The following is a 20,692-nucleotide window of genomic DNA, read 5'->3' on the forward strand; positions in this document are numbered from 1 at the left end:
CCACCACGGCAGGCAGTTGTCATGGACCCAACACAAAGTTAGACCAGAATTCACATTTGACAGTATCTTAACCGTCGGTAATTTTTTTTTCATTTATTGCGAAGCTTCTCTCGCGTACTCCACTATATGAGAAAAGGTAGAGGCATTCGCACTGATACATTGTCACCCTCCCCGCCCCGTTCCGTAATTAGGGACTCTACACGTGCCTATTAATAAACTAATATTTTTGTTTTTATCCCTAATTAGGAAAACATTACATGGAGCATTCGTATTATGTACGATAATGCATTGAACACTTTCCAAAATAAGATTTCAAAGGGATAAGAAAATACTTGAAGTTATCATGTTCAAAAGGCAAGCACCTTGCACAGTATTTATTTAAATAGAGTGACACTATGCTTTGTGAGGCAACGTGTTTTGTATACTATGATAGCTTGCATTTGCCCTTTCCTCCAAAAAAGAAGGTTCCAGGCTCATCCAGCTCGCAGATCTTGTCCCCACTGCAGCGTTCTTGAAATAATGGAGTGCACACGTCTCCGGGGCACTGAAAAAAGCAATCATAATTAGAAGCACATCTGTATTGTAAGTAAAATCAAGAAGGTTCTCATTGCAATGCAGGACCAAGAATATTGAATGGTATGTGCAGTCATGTCCTACCTTTCTTTTTAGTCGATAGTTAGAGAACATCGGTTTGCGCTTCTTCTTTTGTTCACTGGTCTTTATAATACTGCAACCAAAACTGCTTATTAAAAGGTATCGAATAACTGTGAGCATGTTATTAGTTGAGCCGGTGTGTGCTAGTTTCTTTCACCATCGGAAGGAATCTCCCTCCAGCACAGTACGTCCTAGGCAACACTGCGATTTCTCCTGTCAACTCATGAGAGTAACTCAACGTCACCATCTCCGGCTATCTTCCCTAGATCTCTCACATCACAACCATCATTAACGAAACTAACCGCACATTGGGATATTTTCGAAGGCAATTCCGCCTTGCTTCCCCATCGGTGAAACTGTTAGCTTATGAAACATGCGTACGGCTCAAGTTAGAACACGCATGCTCCGCTTGGGAACCTCATCAAACTAATGGAAATAAATCCCTTGAAGCAGTACAAAACCACGCAGTTCGCTACATCTATTCAAGTTATTCTTTCCACAGTATTGTTACAAAACTTAAATCTGAAGCACGTCTTGATAACTTAGAACTAAGACGCCTTAGATCTAAGTTGTCCTCTTTTCACAACTTTAATCATTCTTGTCCTGGCACTTTGATGTTTTTGCTTGCACATTGTCCATCCTGCCGCAGGAATCACACCAAAGTGGTCTACCCATCACCGGCACACTGCAGACCACAGCACATTTACGTTTACGAAACAACGTAATACTGGAGACAAGGACTGAAAAAGAGACGACAGGGTGCTCAACACGACACTACGAATTTATAAGCTATTTTTTATAAACACAACAAGAGACTGGCAGAGCTAATGTGCGCCAACCCAGCCTTGAAGTTGTTAATTGTCACTGCATAACAGCCCATCTCTCATGTAAACTCCAAGCTAGGATATATTAGCTATTAAAAATTTGGCAGATCCCACGTACGTGGGAATCGACGTTATGCGAAGCATGCGGGGAGAAGGTGACCGTGTTGCAATTTTTTTATGAAGCGACACGTCATGAAATGACGCTACGTATATGTACAAATGGTGCACGCACAGACATATGTTGAAAAGTTGCAGATGTTTATATAACCAGTTGTTTGCACTTGCACAGTGATGTGAACTGGGGTATGCGTATTAGCAACACCAGAAGCATATATGAAGTGCTGATGCTCGCGAAGATGCTGGCCTTGGACGCTGCTACATAAGTCAACTTCAGGGCGTGACAACTAACCGAAATTGACGTGAACCCTATTAGACGGCTGTATCAGAGGAGTACATACATAATGATTGTAAAATTGGGTAGGCAGCAGTGAAAACATTATTTACGTTAGCGAGGATTAGCGTGTATTTGAAAAAAGTGGTTCCGAGACCTGGCGTAGCTCTGCGGTAAAATGCTTCATTGCCGCGCAGAATGCTCGGGTTTGATTCCAGCTGGGACCATGAAATTTATTTTTTGCGTTCTTTGGGTTGACACTACCGATGTCGGGTATTTCTTAACGCTCGTGCATTAAAATTGCCCATGTGTGTTTTATTCATTTCTAGTAGATATTAAGAGTCAATCACCTCTGACACACACCCACATACAAGCGGTACATATACCACCCGTGGGTATGATTCACTGTCTGGCGGGATGTGTTGGACGACGTACGTGACAGGATTACAACATCATTCATGTTTTGACCAGCACGTCATATTCTTCAATCCATCTTAACTTCCCATGATAATTTTGTTTCACGCCAAGTTAAGGAAGTGACCACGAGAGCACCCAAGTGTAAGCGGCTAGATAGATAGATCGATGCGATCAAAGTCGCCGAAGTTCGCTAAGAAGTGCTTCGAATTTTAAAAAATCAAATAAATACATACTCAAAGAAGCGTGATTTTTAACTAAAGCGATTGTACCGTTGCATATCGGCGCCAGTCAGAGGAAAGACAAAAACTTCCGTGTATCGCGCACTGATCCTGTACTGAAGATTTCTTGTTCTCGTGAACCACTTTTTAGGCGCCTTGCTGAAAGGTACTGGGTATTTTCCTTTTTTAAAGTTACGGTACAGCACAGGTTATTGCAAAGTTACCCAGCACAAAAAGGCGAACAATGAAGAATACTTACACACAAGATTAGCGCTGGGCTGGTGTGCCCGTGTTTCTTAGACTGTTAGTTGTTCTGAGCTGGTTATCATTGAAATATGTAGCACAGCGTTTCTATGGCCAACGCACTTGCCGCCATCAACTGACTGCTTCGATGAGAAGGCTTGGAAAATTTTCGAAAATGCCCATTCATTATTGCGATAGAAAAAGAATCAGAAAATGCATGAATGTGTGTTTCTCAAAATAATTGTATGCAGTTCTGAAAGGTTGAGATGTCTTAGAAACCAAAATAACAATATCATTTTGTGTTATTTATATTTGAATTTTCAGAATTTACGACAACACATATTTATGAGTGAAGCCTCAGTTCGAAATATTTTCACTATCCGGTGTTCTTTAACGTGAGATCCTATATACCGAAGCACACGGGCCTCAAACAGCGAAATGCAGCCAGCATTCGGTCCCTGGGATCGGCCGCGGAACACCATTAGCGCTGGACCACCGGGGCTGCGGGGGTTGTTTAGACCACGCAGAAACGCACGTACATGAGTGTTCGTGGCTTTAAGTGAGAAAGAACTGCGGCCTTAAGGAATTGAATCCTGCCTGCAAGCGCGGAGCCGCTGCTGTTCATCTACCACGACAAATAAGTTCCGGCTGTGGTGGCCACACAAAAGCCGAAACTCTAACACGTTCGTGTGCTTAACGTGGAAAGGACCTTAATAAAACCAAATGAACAAAATTGACTGTAAGCCTCCTTCTACGACCCTTCGCGTTACTTGATCTGTTTCAAAAACTCAGCCACACATTTAAGCACCACTCTGAAAGAATTCGCTTTTCTTGCTTGAAGCAATGAGTCACTACTGAGAAATCAGCAAGTGGTCTGTAGGAACGACCGTTCAATTATACCTTGTAACAGATGTCACAGCAGCCGCAAGCGTCCTTGTATGATCCGCATGTGCAGTCAGCGGGCTGGCATCTTGCCTCAGCGCAGTTCACATTCTGGCAATTTGGGACGCTTGTGGCGGATACACTGAAAGTAGACAGATGAAAATAGAAAGTATACAGCAGAAAGTAGATAGTTTCAATATTAAAATCACTAAGCAATGTAGTGTACTTATCATCCATGGCTTCAGTGCTTGTTTTTCGAGTAATTCACTACTAATGATTGGCTTCTTACATAGTTGATGCATGCAACCTGATTTTTTTAGTGGGAAAATGGGTGAGCAGGTATGTCACATGGCATGCGCTGATCACCACATGTCGCGATCACCTTTTTCGTCTCTTGTGCTTTTTTTACTGGCTAACAGCCCTAAGCATGAACTAGAACGTCAAGGCGGCGTTTTTACGTGGATTGAATTGAAGCTGTCTCCCCCATTCTGTGTTGCGCCATCTGCTGTTAAAAAAAAAAAACGCTGAATGAGAACTTCGTTCGTTTAATAGTCGCGTTTTGACATCAGTATCTCAGTAACTGTATTTTTTATCATTCGAGGTTTGCATTAACACTTGCATTAACATACTGCGCCATGTGCGTGGATGTGATGATGTTACAATTCTTGACTGAAAGTGCTAGTTCGATGCACTAGTACATTTTTTTTTAACTGCCTGTACGGCAATATTTTACAAACTTCTCCTAAGTGAGATAAGTGAGTGACGTAACAATGATTTGGATACTAAGCTTTGATACCATCGTCGTAGCTTCAACCATTACCTACGGTGCCTCTTGATAGCGCTGCTATACTGGCTTGAAAGAACAAACGCAAGGTCCAGGTTTAGGACACTTAGCGAAAAATGTTGGCAAAGAGGTCACAATGGTAACCAGAGGGATCGTAAGAACGAATGATTTCTTGGCGCAATTTCGCACACACACCAATGTGTTTTTTTATATATATAAATAGCATCTCTCTCTATGAAGCCACCCTGCTGTACTGGCGTAATGGTTACGGCACTCGGTTGCTGACCCGCAGGTCACGGCATGAAATCCCCACTGTGGCGGCTGCATTTTCGACGTAGGCTGACACGTTGATGCCCATGTACTTAGATTTAGGTACCCGTTAAAGAACCACAGATAGCCGAAATTTCCGAAGCTCTTCACTACGGCGTCTCTCATAATTATATGGTGGTTTTGTGGGGCCTAACTTCAGATGTTATTATTATTATTTCATTATTATTATTATTATTATTATTATTATTATTATTATTATTATTATTATTATTATTATTATTATTATTATTATTATTATTATTATTATTATTATTATTATTATTATTATTATTATTATTATTATTATTATTATTATTATTATTATTATTATTATTATACACCTTGAGAACATTTTAAGATTTTCAATGCATTGAAGGAGTGTTAAACTTTTCCCGACAATTCTGTATAAATGTATCGAGTTCTTCGCGTAATTACCAGCCTAATTTGAGAAATCTTCATAATATAGACGTTATTTTACGGTTTTATCGACCCGCATCACTGCAGATTCCAGCGCTACCATCGCATCTAGCCTTCAGCCGCCCTTTTAATTTCGAATGTCTCATGGTTCTGTCACGTCACTGGTGCGAGCAGTCTGACTGGCTTCTTACAGAATATATACTGATTTTATAAAACCTTAGGCATACCATCTAAGCAATTGTACTTAAAACATATACAACATCTGTATAATTACATGCGGCATGTTTAAGTTAGAATTATGCCAATGACCTTTGACGTACGGGGGAGTCTTGCACGTATTCTCGTTATTTTATTGTACAAATATATTGCCACATTGCAGGATGTACTATGTCAAGAAGGATGAAAAGTGTCTATAAAAAGTTTGCAGTGATTATAATACAACGCTGCACTGTAATATAATAAAGGCGTCGCCTCATCCATCCGTTCATTCTGGACTTCGTTTGGGGGACAGGTAACAGAAGACTAGGATACATTCGACCATCGTGACCATAATTCCATCGTCGTGAGAACTTACCACTCGGCCACAGCCAGGACGACCAAAAAGGTAAAAATTGGTACGGTCCTCATTTTGCGTCCTGCGTGCAAAGAAGCCAAGGAAAGTTGAGACCGTTAGCATTGCTGGCGAAAGCGGTGGCAGCTACAAGTAAAAGTTAAGCCACAGGCGGCCTGTCTGTGGATGTGAGTGGAATACATTAGGTGTCACGGATGTCGCAGCCGCTGCTGCTCTTAGTGTCGTGTTTTCCTCTGTAACCGTCTTATTCAGTCCAAGACCAACAGGCTTTCGTTTGTTGCTGTTTGTTATCGTATGTCCCTTTCGGTTTCATACAATTGGCGATATGTCTCGAAAGACTCTGCGTGCTTACACACACACCTTTCTTCTTGGCGTGTGCAAAGATTTCAAATAGAAAACGCGCCTTTTGTTTGTATTAGGTTCCAATAGGAAAATGCTATGAACATTCCTTTAACGACGGTACCACAACATGTCAAATACTAACACACTTCAAACCCTTCACGCATAACATGCACATATAAAGGCTGCCTCGTTTGGCTTAAATGAATGTGACAAAATACATCAAGTGGCACTGGTTTATAAGTAGTAGCCAGAGTGGTTTTCTTTCTTCACTGGCAAATACATATATTAATTAAACACCTTGTACGTAGGAAACACAGTTTTTGTATCAGACAGAACCTCATTATCCTCATCTATTCAACCAGAATATTTTTCCAACTGCGAACGGTATTATTGTATATACTACACAAGCATTCATGTTTTTATGATTTTATGTGATTTTGATTTACTTTGAACATCGCTAAAAGATCCTTCAAGTGGCAGTTCAATTGTGTTGAATCTTATTTGCATTAGGATTATTTCTCCCGTGCACGGTTTTCTTACTTATGCCTTAACATACCACTAAACTTGCCTCTTAAGTCGATTTATGCATACACAGAACGACGTTCGGTGTTATGTATATTTATTGTTCTCATCGGTAATTTTACTTTCAACATTTTCTTTAAGTTTGTGCGTCACTGCGCACATGCTTAATATTCATATGCGTAATTAATAATTTTATCGTGACTTGTCGGAAATTAAAAAAATGAAAAAGGGAAAAATGTCCCCCTCTCCCCCCCCCACCTTAGCTGCACCAGCGCTTGTCCACCACCTAAAGGTCCGCTTAATTCGCTTGCACCAAACGAACTAGTTCTCGAGGTGCTGCACCAATCCAATCGTTTTAGCGGTGCAGCATTGGCGACCTGTGAACCCTGCCATTCGTTTCAAAACGTGCAGAACATGTGCAGCACTGGTTCACGATTTTCCAACAACTCCTACGCGGATGGTGCCGACTTTGTGCAGCAGCGCGTGCAGCTGAGCGGACAACGCAGCGCTTAAGCGTAGGCGCCGTACTCGCCTCTACTAACACGGTGTGTTTTACGAAGATGTTTGTGCTTCATGAACTGTCCGCATGTGCGGTTTGCCATCGGTCAGTGTTAGTTGAATGGTATAAATTAAGTGAAGAGAAATAAGGCCTCCACCTTGTCGGTTCATAGTCATTAGTCTCGGGTGTCGCGCTGTGCCAGCACCGCTTAACTCGCACTGCAAAACTTTTGGACATAGTGTGCACAGCCGTGAACCGGTTCCGATTGGTGCAGGTGAATCCAACGGACGTTCAGCCACACAAGCACAGCCCCCTTCCCCATAGAGCCTTGAGTTAACATAGGTTTGCAACCTCCAAGGAAAAATCCTGTGGACGCGCCTGGTTGCTTCTCTATGGGCGACACCCCAATTGGAATAAGTATTCTAGTTCAAACAACAGACATGTTCTTATGGGATAGACGTCCCAGAAACCATCAAATCCTAGACAATCTTACCTGAGTCGAAGCAATCGAACAAGGCGTCGTTGTCCACTGTCGTACGAGACTTTGCGCTTGCCGTCATTTTATAAGCGAGCGGCGAAGGTTACAACAAACTCCAGACGGCACGTGCACGTGTAAATGCCCTCTCCTCATTCTGACCAAACCTGAAACGTCCCTTCGTCATGATTGACGTGGTAAACAGTCGGCCACGTGTTTCCGTCCACCGCGGCTTCTCATCTACCTGCGCATTCTCGCCGACTGTCTTCTGCCGTCTTTCAGTCTCCAGCGACGGCGGTATAATCCACTTGTTTTCACTTTGGCATCGGTAATGTTGCAACTTTCCTTGGCGGCAAACTGTGGTGACATACAGCTTTTGACGTGAATTACGGTGCTGGCTTGTTTTTTACATAAAAAAAGCAGAGAGAGAGAGAGAGACTTTGTAGCCTACTTTCACTTGAAATACTGCAATAATTTGTTCTTCTTTCGCTCTTTTTTTTCAACTTTGAAAAAACACGCTAAATGTCGGCGTTAGCTATATGCTCTCACAGATCATTGGTTAAGAAAGTGGTTTCCTTAAGCTTGAAATTAGCCTACATCTTTTTACTTATTTTAAATGCGTGCCGTAATGAAATATTTTTAGAGCAGGTTGCCTATAGCTTGATTGCTTTATTCTGCCATAATTGTGGATAAAAGTTAGCATTGCCTAGTGACCACTACTGTAGGTGGGCACGATTCTTGCCATGATAAATAATAACGCGGCGTTATGTTGCGCCAGTTGGTGTATAGTTACTTGAAATACGTGTCGCAAGCTTTAAAACGAGAAAAACTGAGATGAGACATTAGGCACCCTTTCGGTATCATCTTCGTTCGTCTAGTTTTGTAGCTTTGATTGATGAATCATATGCAAAGTTTAACGTCCCAAAACCACCATGTGATTATAAGAGACGCCGTAGTGTAGGGCTACGGAAATTTCGATCACCTGGGGTTCTTTAACGAACAGCCAAATATGAGCCCACAACTTTTTCGCCTCCATCGCAAATGCTGCCGCCACTGCCGGGATTCGATCCAGCGACCTGCAGGTCAGCAGCCGAGTACCTTAGCTACTAAACCACCGTGGTGGGGCAATAGTTTTTTATTACTTTTAAGCTTGCTCCACGTATTTCCAGTAGTGATAAAAAGCCTAATAAAGCCATATGCTTACGAAGTGCCTGCTAAGTTTTCGTCAAAAAACATTAAAGACAAAGCACTCGCTAAACCAGAAAACATGGTCTCTGATTGAAAGTTTCCTTCGATTAGTTTCGCAGATCATGCATAGAAGTAATTCGCCTCTTCGCGATGTCCTTGCTCTGCTGGTTTCGTCCCTGGTAGTAGCTTTCATTTCATGTGGGGTTTTGTGCCATGCCAAAGCACATTCTCACTTCAATTTATGGCCTACACAATATTGGTTCAATAAAACTTGTAGCTGGGCGAGTTGGTTCATAATTCAGGGTAAATTGGTGTGCGCAAAAAACAGACAAACGACGGCAGAGAAGAGACAGGGACAAGCGCAGACCAAGAGATTGAAGGTTGACGACGAAGGAACGGACGAAACATTGAAGAAACACCAATATTGGTGTTGATGCGTCCCCTGTGATAATTACGCGCATTTGGTGGTTAGAAAGCAAGCTGCAAGTCCGCAAGAGTCCTCTAGTTTTAGACATATTGGAAATTCAACGCATCACTTCGTAATACTGAAGGCGTTAAAGCAGCTGCTGCGGCGCCTCATGACATCCGCGGTGTATTTAGTAAACGGTAACTAAGGACACAATTATGGTGACAGTGCCGATTTATTTGCCTATTTAAACGCCGATTTGTACTCTCTGAACATGAGCGAGATAACAGTTCCGAAAGCCGGGACATTTAGTTTAGCATGCTTATACAGCACATCATCAATAAACGTATGAGAGCATATTGTGAATAACTGCGGGAACCCACAGTTACCAAGTGTGTCGGCGCTCGAACCTTCCACCTCCTGAGCATGTAAGAGACCGGATAGTAGACCTTTCGTCCGCACAGAAACTATAACCCCGAAGTTTTTAAGTTGGTATGAAGTGGATCCCCGTACATTCGATGTGAGTACGGCATCGAACCCGGACCTACGAGGTATCTAGCCATCCAAACCCCAAATCTTCCAAGCACGTAGGGTATTGAAAACGATGGAGACAAGCAAGTGGCACAACGCGTATGCATACTTAGAAAACTTCCGCTGAGTGTCTGCAGCAATACTATTTTATTAACTAAGGTTTTTAATCGTGCACTTATGATTGCTAACGAGGGTAATTTTACGTTCTTATCACGAGGAGATGTGGTGGCCCAGATCGAGGCTCAGGCCTACAACCTCACCCTTAGTAACAGAACGCTACAACCATTTGCGGCGTCTATAAGGAAAACGAAACGCTAACTGCGGAGACAGACGTTTATGTGCCCGGAACTTAGCTTTACAGCTTCCACAATGGGCCACTCCGTTCAAACTAGCAGCATGACCATGCGGCAGTGCCCACATACGCTTTGTATGCGTTGCTTTGCAGCACTCTGCTGTGTATAAGAGGAAACGGTGAGCATTACTTCGCGTGACTCGGTGCTTAAATTTGGCTAGTGCGGCTATGTATCGAGCTGCAGTGTTCATCTGGAATCGTATTCCCCTCAATCGTATTGACGACCTTCGAGACACGCTTGCCGTGCTTGGCACGGCCATGCGAACGTTGCATCCCTCAGTGCTTAGGGTCACATGTAGTAAACGAGCAACGCGTGCGTGTTTGGACGCCTTCTTTGCGAATCACGATTGAGCAGACCACGTGCTATTCGCTGGATTAAGGCTGTAGAATGGGAAGCAAAAAAAAATATTGGCAGGAAACGCATAAAGATACAGGTTGCACCAACACATGCAGTTGAACCGAGCAGGAACCTCCATCAAGCACAGCATTTTCACTGTAAAAGTGTATGTAGTAGAGGTTACCGCCTCTATGGGAAAAAAAGTGCACCAATTTAGTTAATTTTTCTAAGCACGTGAAGAGTGACGCACTTTTTTGTGTATGCCGCGATAGTTCTCTTCGGTGGATTTCAAAAGATTTGCGATGTAATACTACGCTTCCCTAACCTAAAATATGGGTCCCGCTCTTGAAGGCAGTGAGGGCAATATGGGACAGCTGCCTGAAAGCGCTGGCTGTCACGGGAAGAATGCAGGAAACTGGCGCATGACCCATTCGTCGGGTGATTCAGAGATTAATCTTTGGAAAAAAATATTCTACACCATTGAGGCCTAATAATTGTAAGAATGCACTGCCAAGCTTCAAGGCACCATGACATGATGTTATACCTGTGAACTTCATCAACTTTTAGACATTTAGCGAATAAATGGTGTTATGTGATTGAGCTGCAGTTCACAAAATCACAAGTTTATAAGAGATATAGGGAACAAAAACACTGCTTTAATAAATAAGTGTCACAGTGACATACGTTCTTATAATGTTTTATAGACGTTACAACTTAACTATATCGCATACAGATGAAGTTAGTATTGCTTGCCACCCATGCTCTTCCTTTTTTTTTAGTCATCTTGGAATTACAAGTTAACATTTAGGAAACTGAGCACGTAAGCTTCGATTTGATCTAACAGTGAATTCAGAGTAATGTCGACGTTAAAGGGACAGTAAAGAAGACAGCGATTATGTAGTTATTAATAAACTTTGCAATTCCAAAGTCGACTGTGTTCACGCTCGCCGTGACGAGAGGCTCGAGAAAACGCGCAATAAGAAAACCTAGGTAGCTACGCCATCTTGAAATGCCTGAACCAAATGACCTTGCCGTCATAAGTTTGGACGGCGTTTACGTAGCTGCGTAGCTTCCATTGGGTAAAAATGAAGCACATTTCCTTTTGATTTGGTCGCGGAAAAACTATAGCAATTTTCCAGAAAATTTAATTAAGCTACTGTCGGCGAGATACGACAAAGAAGCGTTGAAAGTCATGACGTCACGCACGCCAAGTTCAACGTGAAATTTCAAAATTGTTCTGTGACCTTGATTTTTTCTTTTAATAATGAACTTTTGAGGTCTAGAGTAACGACACTAGAGTTCTCGAAGTGTAGTTTCTTAATCTAAACCAAATCAATTTTTCACTTTAGTGACAATAAAAGCTTCACGTGCGTTATCCTTATTCTGTGATAGACGAGTTTTGCATGCCATGAGAACACAAAGTAGCCAACCAATAACACTTAATCAAAATATTCTCTTTTTTCCTTCAGGTCTCCTGTTTAGTTTAACTACATTAAAAAAAACCATAACGCCAAGATTATCATGGAGGCTGTTTTTGCTGAATGCGTTATAATGATACATTGGTTTCGCCCCAAAAAGCCCCGGAAAGTTTCGCCCAACATTATATTTTAATATAATTAATTGGGTTTCACGTTCCAATACCACGATATGATTATCAAAGAGGCCGTAAAGAGAAAGGGCGGAGATTTTACTCTACTCAAGCTCTTTTATATTCGCTCCACTTGAAGTGCAAGGTTATGACGCTGAAAGCTGCGCACATACCAAAGAAATTTGGCTAAATACGTCTCATTTGCCTATGGCTGCGGCTCCAGTTACAGCCACGCAGCATCCCAAACTTGGTCTCCGTGATACGACGGGAACAAGTCCAAAGAAACAGAAGCAGCGCCATCATTCGCCGAGGGGGGCTCCTTGCGTCGGTTTACAGCCACCGTCTGAGCAGCGTGTGCCGACTTGGTCGGCAATCTCGTCCCGGCTGCATCGAGGCCCGCGTCGCCATTTGCATGCGAGACAACGAAACCGGCGCCGGACGACAAAGAAGCAGCGTCTCCTCTTCGTCGGTGCGCGGCTTCTGCCGGCTTTGGCGTTGCGCCGGCGGCAGGAACGCCGGAGCTCCTGGCACACGTGGCCTGGCATTCCTCTAGCGAGCCGAAGCGGTTTGCGTTGCCACCGCAACCTCCGTACAGGAATTCCTCGCACGTGCCCGCTGCGGCGTCGAAGTAGTAAAGTGTGAAAGCCGCGTAGCAGAGGCCTCGTTCGGGCTCCAACAGGCACGACTCCGGGTCCTTCGTGTTCAACTCGGCGTACCGCAGGCGCCACTCTTGGGAGGCCGGTGCGCCTTTAGCTGCGCAGGGTGGACACAGAGCGACTGTGACATTAGGATGATGGACGTGGGTGCATAACAAGAAGCTTGGTGAGGGGGTAATTTAAACAAGTTTGTCTAGAAACTGTGTTAAATGTGATATCGCTCGTTTCTCAGAAATTCCGGCGTCGGTGGGGGTGTGCGAAAAAACTTTCATCTTATGCTCGTGATCTAAAAAATCGAGAACGATGCAAGTGAACTTCAGTAACACTTATTTTGGGCCTAGTTTGTTCATAATCGTAGAGGTACTTTTACAACGCAACCACAGACGCACCACAAGGAAAGGGACGACATACACACGCGCTGCTCTGTGTGCCGTCTCTACCACACGGCAACGCTTCTGCTTCTGAATACTGTGAAAGAAACTTACTCTGCTTGAAAATGCAGAAAGTAGCTTTCGTACTTTACAAACACACGCGTCTGTTATACATGCTTCGCAACATGAAATATTGCAGTAGTAATAATGACGGTATAAGCGTTCATTGCCAGGGTTTAAGAACATGTCATTACCATAAAGGCTTCGCAGTTTAAAGCTGGTCACCCACTACGAAAGGCACACACGCTACGGTACCTATTCTCTTCACGCCACATAGTGGGTGCATAGCAAGTTCGAAATGGTTCCCTGCACTAAGTGTTTGATGACGCACTGGGAACAGAATATCCCTATCGCGTTCAGCTCCTAAAGGCGAAGCTTCAGAGTCCCTTGATTTGGCGTGCGCCGTTTTAATCACGCAGTTTAACATAATAAACGTGGGAGTTTGCGATGACGGATTGCCATTGAGTCGAGACAAAACATGACACGAACCAAATCCAAGCACAGACCATATAATTATTTAGCAATTACAACACTCTAGGTCCCATACAGCAGTCATGTAGGCAATGCTGTTTTGAAAAACTGTGAATTATTGCGACATCGTTAGTTGCGCCTTTTTCATATCATACACCATTGTTCATGTTAAACTGCAGCATTGTGCGAATTGTATTACGACCGATAATATTCTAATAATGAGATTCATAAGAAGGTTTTTCGTGGACAGCCTTTCAAATACAAAAAAAACGAGCTTCGGTTACGGCATTTTAACTGAACCAACTATTCAGCTGACGGAGCTTTTTTTGCATGTATGCGATCTCATGAAGGCGAAGTTTGGGTGTCGTGGCTGAGCTTCTTGAGCTTCGCAGTGCAGTTTCGATTTTCTTCGCTGTGGCGCGCCCTGTGGAACTACATCATGTCGTAAAAATACGACTCGGCACTGCAATGCCTAATGGAAATGAGTTAATGATCCATCGTTATTCTTCCACGCACTGTACGGCATACCATATATACGTTTCTTTTTTTTTCTTTTTTTGCTAAGTACTGCACGTGGTGCTCCTCTGTCACTTAAAGTACAAACGTAGTTCTTCACTCGTGCGAAAGGAAGTGGAATAAAGGTACATAGTGGACTTTTTATAACGATTAGTTCGCACTTTAAGGTAGGAAGGGACATTACGGAAACTTATAAGATTATTTTATATATGCCGTTCTATCAGTTCCGACTTCCTACTTTGGGCCACAAATAGGTGTCAGTGAAGAGAATTCTTTTGCATTCGTATGGTTTCCTGTTATATATATTATAAAATGCTGGCACTACCGCCCCGTTAATCTCGCTGATGTCTTCTAATGCGACTTCCTCTGACGTCCCGAGTGTTTTTGCTCTGGTGCAGTGTATTAGGAAATAGTAACTTACACAGCTACGCTAGACGTTTATCAACGGGCCCAAGTAAGCTATAGTATTACAATTTATACGGAAATATTGGCAGCGGCAACTAACGCGACGCAAAAAAAAAGGAGACAAACAAGCGCCCTATTACATTTTCACGGTACTTCGTAGAAATCGTTATAGTGCTACACAAAGCACTTTGTAAGCGCTTGGCTTACCTGGTACGAAGTGGGAGATCAGTAGACTGAATATCAACCTCGTCCAGCGAAGCCTCATCTTGGAAATCGCGAGTGTGACGGTTGGTCTCCCAAGTGCCGTAAGGCCTTTTAGATGCGACTGCACCTGCTTTGCATCGCGTTCGGCCTCATGGAAATGGCCCGTTCCCGCCTCTTAACGAGGCCCCCTTGCTTCTTTTTACTGCTGCGTCGCTTTCAACCCAGATTAGAGACGGCATGGGAGGGGTCAGTAACCTTTCCTCGGCTTCTTTTTCCACCTGGCTTGAGCTTGTCACGTTTGCTTTTGGTTCGTTCTTTTTATCTACTTTCTCCCTTCCTTTTTTTTTTTATTCCCTGCGCAGATACCGCACACCTTCTTTGTAATCACCGGATGCATTCTGCCTTGCGCACTCTGGACTTGCGTGAATGAAGTGATTGTGTTCCAGGGAAGAATAGGCGCTGCCGCCGCACTCTTTCCTCCCCTTGGCTGCCTTCAAAGCGAGCGCTGTTCTTTCCCTTTGTTGTTCTTCTCACGGAAAGACTTGAGGTTTGCAAGCCAGCGCTGTAATATGTATTCATATCACCATGCTAGCATAGCATTTGACCTACCTCGTACTGCTCGCTTACTATGTGATTTACTTGCTACTTATATTTCACAAGAACTAATAAGAGGAGTATGACATGATGCTCATCCTCAGATTGAAGAACTTGTTATTACAACATACAACAGAATTACTCTCATTGTGCTTGACAAGGACAATCTTTTGTACCTATATTCTTTCTGTCGGAGATGAGGAGTGCGAAGTCGTATAGGCAGTCGAGGGCGAATGGGGCATTTAAACTGTCTAATCACTCGTGATACGGTAGGGTACTTTCTCCGTCTCTGCGCGTCATTATATTACTCCCGTGCAGACATTAGTGTAAGGCTATTTTTCCAGTGTACCGTGTTCGCTTTTCTCGCAGACATAGCACGTCCATCTTGCGAAAGCAGTACTGTAAATATTGTCTGTGTAAACACATAATGGGGGTACTGGCAAGCTCTACAAACTATAGTGCTCCTATGTAAACACTCGGTGGCTGATGAAGAGGAGACTAGCACGCAGTCCGGATGAATAATAATCTTTTTATTTTCCTCGTTTGTAACTCTCAGTCCTCTGGCTGTATTTTTTTTTCAGAATGAGATAATAATTGCTTAAGATTGAGACAAGGAAGGATGTAAAATAAAACAGACTGGGCGAAATCCCTCTTATAGGTTCCTGCCTATATCAATGTATAAGCTATTTTCACTCATGAAGTTCAAAATTGTACTGCAACCGAATGAGAACATAATTGTTACTTTATGCTGTCTCTCGCGTAGTGCCTCATGGTGTTTTTTTTGTTTTTTTAGCTCTGGTATCAGATTGCAACACATAATGTCTTAAGAAAAGGTAGTGAGCTTTCACCTTCAACTGTTGTAGAGTGTATAAGAAGCTCACAATGTTTCATTTTTTTAATGCGAAGCATTTCTTAGTGAACTTCGGCGACTTTGAGCTTATCTATCTATCCAGCCGCTCACGTTTGGATGCTCTCATGGGCACCCCCTTAACTTGGCGTGGACCAAAATTAGCATGGGAGGGTAAGATGGTTTGACAAATATCACGTGCTGGTCAAGACATGAATAATGTCACAATGCGGTCGGGTAGGTCGCCAAACACTTCCTTCCACGCAATGGCACCTACTCACGGGCAGGCATGTGACACTAATATGCGGGTATGTGCCACAGGTGATAGACACTTAGTATCTACCCAGGAACGACGAGAACCGCAGGGCGCGGGTTCGAATCCCGGCTGCGGCGGCTGCATTTCCGATGGAGGCGGAAATGTTGTAGGCCCGTGTGCTCAGATTTGGGCGCACGTTAAAGAACCCCAGGTGGTCTAAATTTCCGGAGCCCTCCACTACGGCGTCTCTCATAATCATATAGTGGTTTTGGGACGTTAAACCCCACATATCAATCAATCAAATCAATCAATCAGGAACGACGAGAACATACATGGGCTATTTCAACCTGCCAGTGTTAAGAAATAGTCGACATTGGTAGCGTCGACACGACTATTGCAAATAATAAATGTCACGTTCTCAGCTGGAATTGATCCCAAGCATTCTGCGTGGCACTGAAGCATCTTACCACAGAGCTACGCCAGGTCTCTGAACTACTTTTCAAATAGGCGATGATCTTCGTGAAACGTCAATAGTGGTTGCAGTGGTGCCTACCTAATTTTATAAACATTACATATATACCCTGTTGATACAGCCGTCACGTCGGTTTAACACCAATTGTGGTTAGTTGCCATGAGCTGAAGTTCATTTATGTAGCAGTGTCCAGGGCCAGCATTCTCGCGAGCATCAGCGCTTCATATCAGCTTCTGGTATTGCTGATACGCATGTTCCAGTTGGAATCGTTGCGCACGTGCAAGCAACTGGGTATATAAACATCTGCAACTCTTCAACATATGTCTGTGCGTGCAGCGTTCGTCCACATACTGAGCGTCATTTCATCATGTGTCGCTCAATAAAAAAATTGCGTCGAAGTCACCTTTCCTCCGCATGCTTCGCATAACGTCGGTTCCCAGGTACGTGGGATTTGCCGAATTTTTAATTTATCCCAATTTACTTCGCTGAAACGCACTGCATACTGGATGCCTTAGGCCACGTGCATAATTCTCGATATTTTACAAACAGCATATACGGTAGCTTCAAACTAGTAGTGCCAAGCGAATGTGGGTGGCCTTTTTTTGTTCCCTTCTATCTTTTTTTTCTCTTTGCTTTTTTGTTTTTGTACATAATCCTTATAAATCTGTTTCTCAGTATCTGTTTCTTTCTATCTATTCTTTTCTCTTCCTCACTTCTTCTATCTTGATTTTTATTTCTTTCCTTTGTTTTTCAGTCTTCATCTCTGTCTGTTTTTGTCTATATCTTTCATTTGGGTCCTTCTATCTGTGTATTTCTTTCTCTTTCTGTAATTCTCCCTGTTTTTTTCTACCTCATTTTTGTGCCTTTTTTTCACTTGCATTCTCTGTCTTTGCATGTCGTTCTGTCTTTCCGTCTTGTTGTTTTTATTTCACTTATTCTCTTTACTCCCCTTGTTTCATTCCTTTATATGTCACCATTTTTTCTTGCTTTCTATAACGTTACGTCCATCTTTCTTTTTAAGAAAAAAACGGAGATGATTTAAAATTAACTTCTTCCTCGTTTGTTTGTTTTCTTTATTTCTTTTTCTTTTTCTTTCTTTAACGTGTTTGTCTTGCTTCATAGAAAGAAAGAAGTCAGAAAAGATGGTAAATAGATAAAAAAGAAAGAGAAAGGGGACAGACACAACGCAATAGCAAGCAAGAAAATATGTAAAGAACGAGGGGGATTAGAATGAATAAGTCATTTTGTTTAACGTTTGCACCTGCTGTGCACGGTGGGGGTGTTTGCCTAATATCTGTAGCACATAACCACCCGAGCAGTTTTGCATAACGATTCACAACTTACCGATAGATTAACAGCTTCGTTCATAAAAGTTGTTTCCATTCCTGTGCCGCCACATCACGGTTCAGGTTTCTACCTCCTTCTTGAAACATTAAAGACCTGAACAAACCCGAACAAATAATTGGAGTTTCTCATCTTTGCTAGATAAAACGATTCACTGTGCAACTGTTTCCTATTTAGCGACGCTTGATCTGTGTGAGATGACAAAGTTACGAACCCATTCTGGTTAGTTATGTGGAAACCAGGGGCACGCATTCTGGAACACCTGACGTGTTTCGTGCCAGTGCGTGTCATGTTTGCGCAAGTCAAGTGTCTCCGTGAAACGAGCCCATTATTCACTCAAATATGCTCGCATTCAAGCGCAGCTCAAAAAGAATAAACTAGCTTGTGCCCGCCGCTCCATGCAAGCATCCTTATGCCTGGGACATCATTTCTCACCTCCTTTGTATGGGCTCCCCAAACGTGTCAAAAGCAAAAGGCGTAGAGACGTGATGTTTCTCATGCATCAGTGTGTTTGCTGTTTCGTTTTTTTTTGTGCGTTTGCCATAGGAGCAGCTGGCCTTTTTTTTCTATTTATTATACACTAACTTGATAATAACGTTTTCTTTGTTTATTGTTCGAGACATGCTCTACGTGATGAAGGCTCTATGTGTGCATATACTTTCCAAGGTATGCTGGGATAACTGACATTGAATTTATACCAAATTCAATGTAGTCTAGATCGACACAAAATGTTTTCAGCGTGTTGTCTACATACCAAGCTGTCGGCTTTACTTCAATCCTATGACCACTTACCTAATATGGCCAACTCACTCCTTGGTTGCTCTTTAATATCACTGCTTTTTTTCATCAGTTACTTTCCCATATCACACTAGGTTCAATCTAGGCCTCTTATTTTTGCCCTTTACATCTGGCTGACTTTCCTGCAGTAACCTTTGTGACACTGCTTGGTATTGTTTGTTTTTTTAAAGCAGTGAGAACGGTTTAGGTTCCGCCTCACCATGCCTCATCCATCGTGTACAACGTGCCCTCTTACGCCCCATTCATCAAGAACTTGCCATCTTCGAGTAGGGACTCAAATTTAATACTCGACCTGCACCACACAAGATTTAACATGATCATTGTGCTCGAGCGCGCGATCGACCACATTCACTACCCCCGGCGAGAAGAAGCTCGTACCAGTTCTATAAGCTTCCTTGCATAGCTTCCTCGGGGTACCTCGGTTGCCGTCTCCTCAGAGCAGGTTTAGTTTGAGCATGAAGAAAAGATGAAACATTGAAGAAGGGAAATACATACAACGTGATTAGGGAGCATGAAGAAAAGATGCAACAGTGAAGAAGGAAAATACAAACAGCGGGATGTTGTCTGTATTTGTCTTCTTCACTGTTACATCTTTTTTTCATGCTCCCTCTGAGCTGCGCTATATAGCAATAGGTTTTTATCCTGACCCAACTCGCCCACTCTAAAGTACTTGTAGCACAGCCTAGCACTGTGAAGAGACTCCTAAAAAATATTACATCGTTATTCTAGCTGCTGGCAAGGGTAACGTCACCGTGATAATAATCAAAAAAAGATTACGAAAGCAAAATTACCATCCTGCTTGGAGATGGTAGCACGTACATTCTTATTAAGCTGAATTCCACGTCCAAGGTGGAAAGGGAGCTTTAGAAGTTTCTCGCCGAAGTCTTCCATTTTGTCCCTCCGCACAAGAAAGATCTGTACTACTCGCTCTTCTGCCACAATGGCTCGGCAGTTGCTTTGTACGGCTTGCCGAGCATTCACAAGCTCGGTATCCCTTGCGTCTTATTGTGGACTACACTCGTGCCCCTCTGTGCTAGCTTTCTGGCTACCTTCATCGCGTGTTTGCATCTTTCGTGCCAAAAGGCTTTTTTTTCATCCAGAGTATTTTTTATTCGATAGAAAAGGTGCGAGACATCACGGTTGAAGACGACGAAATTTTAATATAAATTACTTTTCATGTGAAGTCAATTTCCACAAGTATTCCAGTGTATCTAGCCATTGAGGTGTGCAAGGCTGCCTTGCAGTCTGACGAAAAAAATTTAAAGATAGATGACCAGTAGACGAAGCTAACCTTCTAAAGCTTCTGAAGTTCTGTCGGGGAAACATAGCTTGTGTTTCAGGATGTCGTCTTCACGCACGTGCATGAAGCTACAATGGGCACTTCAATTTCTGCCATGGCGGCGAACCTTACCACATACTACAAGTATAGATTGGGCGAGTTACTTCAAGATGAAATCGCATAGTAATAGCGAAGCTCTGTTTTAACTTGAAGAAAAAATGAGCCAGGGAAGCAGGGAAATACAGACGACGAGATTCTGTCCTCTGTATTAGTCTTCTTTACTGGTTTTTTTTCGCACTCTAAGGAAGCTGCTCTATAACCATGCGATTTCTTTTCATTTTGCCATGGAGTTGATGGAGACACGGGCTTTGGCGCCCTTTGGCCACACCCCGGAGATTTTCCTGTGTTATGTTGACAACTGGTTTTGCGTCTTAAGAAGGAGGCTTTGGAGAAGGAGGCTTAAGGAGGA

The 20,692-nt window shown here is 42.9% G+C and overlaps 2 protein-coding genes across 2 annotated transcripts; both read right to left on the reverse strand.

Moving 5' to 3' along the window:
* Nucleotides 1-338: 338 nt before the first annotated feature.
* Nucleotides 339-7,703, reverse strand: LOC119171637 (venom protein 302-like). Its single transcript, XM_037422424.2, has 4 exons — nucleotides 7,567-7,703; nucleotides 5,714-5,774; nucleotides 3,648-3,771; nucleotides 339-544 (listed from the first exon to the last, which is right to left on the reverse strand). Exons 1-4 carry the CDS (start codon nucleotides 7,631-7,633, stop codon nucleotides 425-427), a joined length of 372 nt encoding a protein of 123 aa, XP_037278321.2. The 5' UTR covers nucleotides 7,634-7,703; the 3' UTR covers nucleotides 339-424.
* A 4,344-nt stretch (nucleotides 7,704-12,047) lies between these two features.
* Nucleotides 12,048-14,833, reverse strand: LOC119171636 (uncharacterized). Its single transcript, XM_037422423.2, has 2 exons — nucleotides 14,637-14,833; nucleotides 12,048-12,703 (listed from the first exon to the last, which is right to left on the reverse strand). Exons 1-2 carry the CDS (start codon nucleotides 14,692-14,694, stop codon nucleotides 12,174-12,176), a joined length of 588 nt encoding a protein of 195 aa, XP_037278320.2. The 5' UTR covers nucleotides 14,695-14,833; the 3' UTR covers nucleotides 12,048-12,173.
* Nucleotides 14,834-20,692: the final 5,859 nt, after the last annotated feature.

Source organism: Rhipicephalus microplus, chromosome 4 (assembly GCF_043290135.1).
Source record: "Rhipicephalus microplus isolate Deutch F79 chromosome 4, USDA_Rmic, whole genome shotgun sequence".
In the NCBI taxonomy this organism is placed as follows: domain Eukaryota; kingdom Metazoa; phylum Arthropoda; class Arachnida; order Ixodida; family Ixodidae; genus Rhipicephalus; species Rhipicephalus microplus.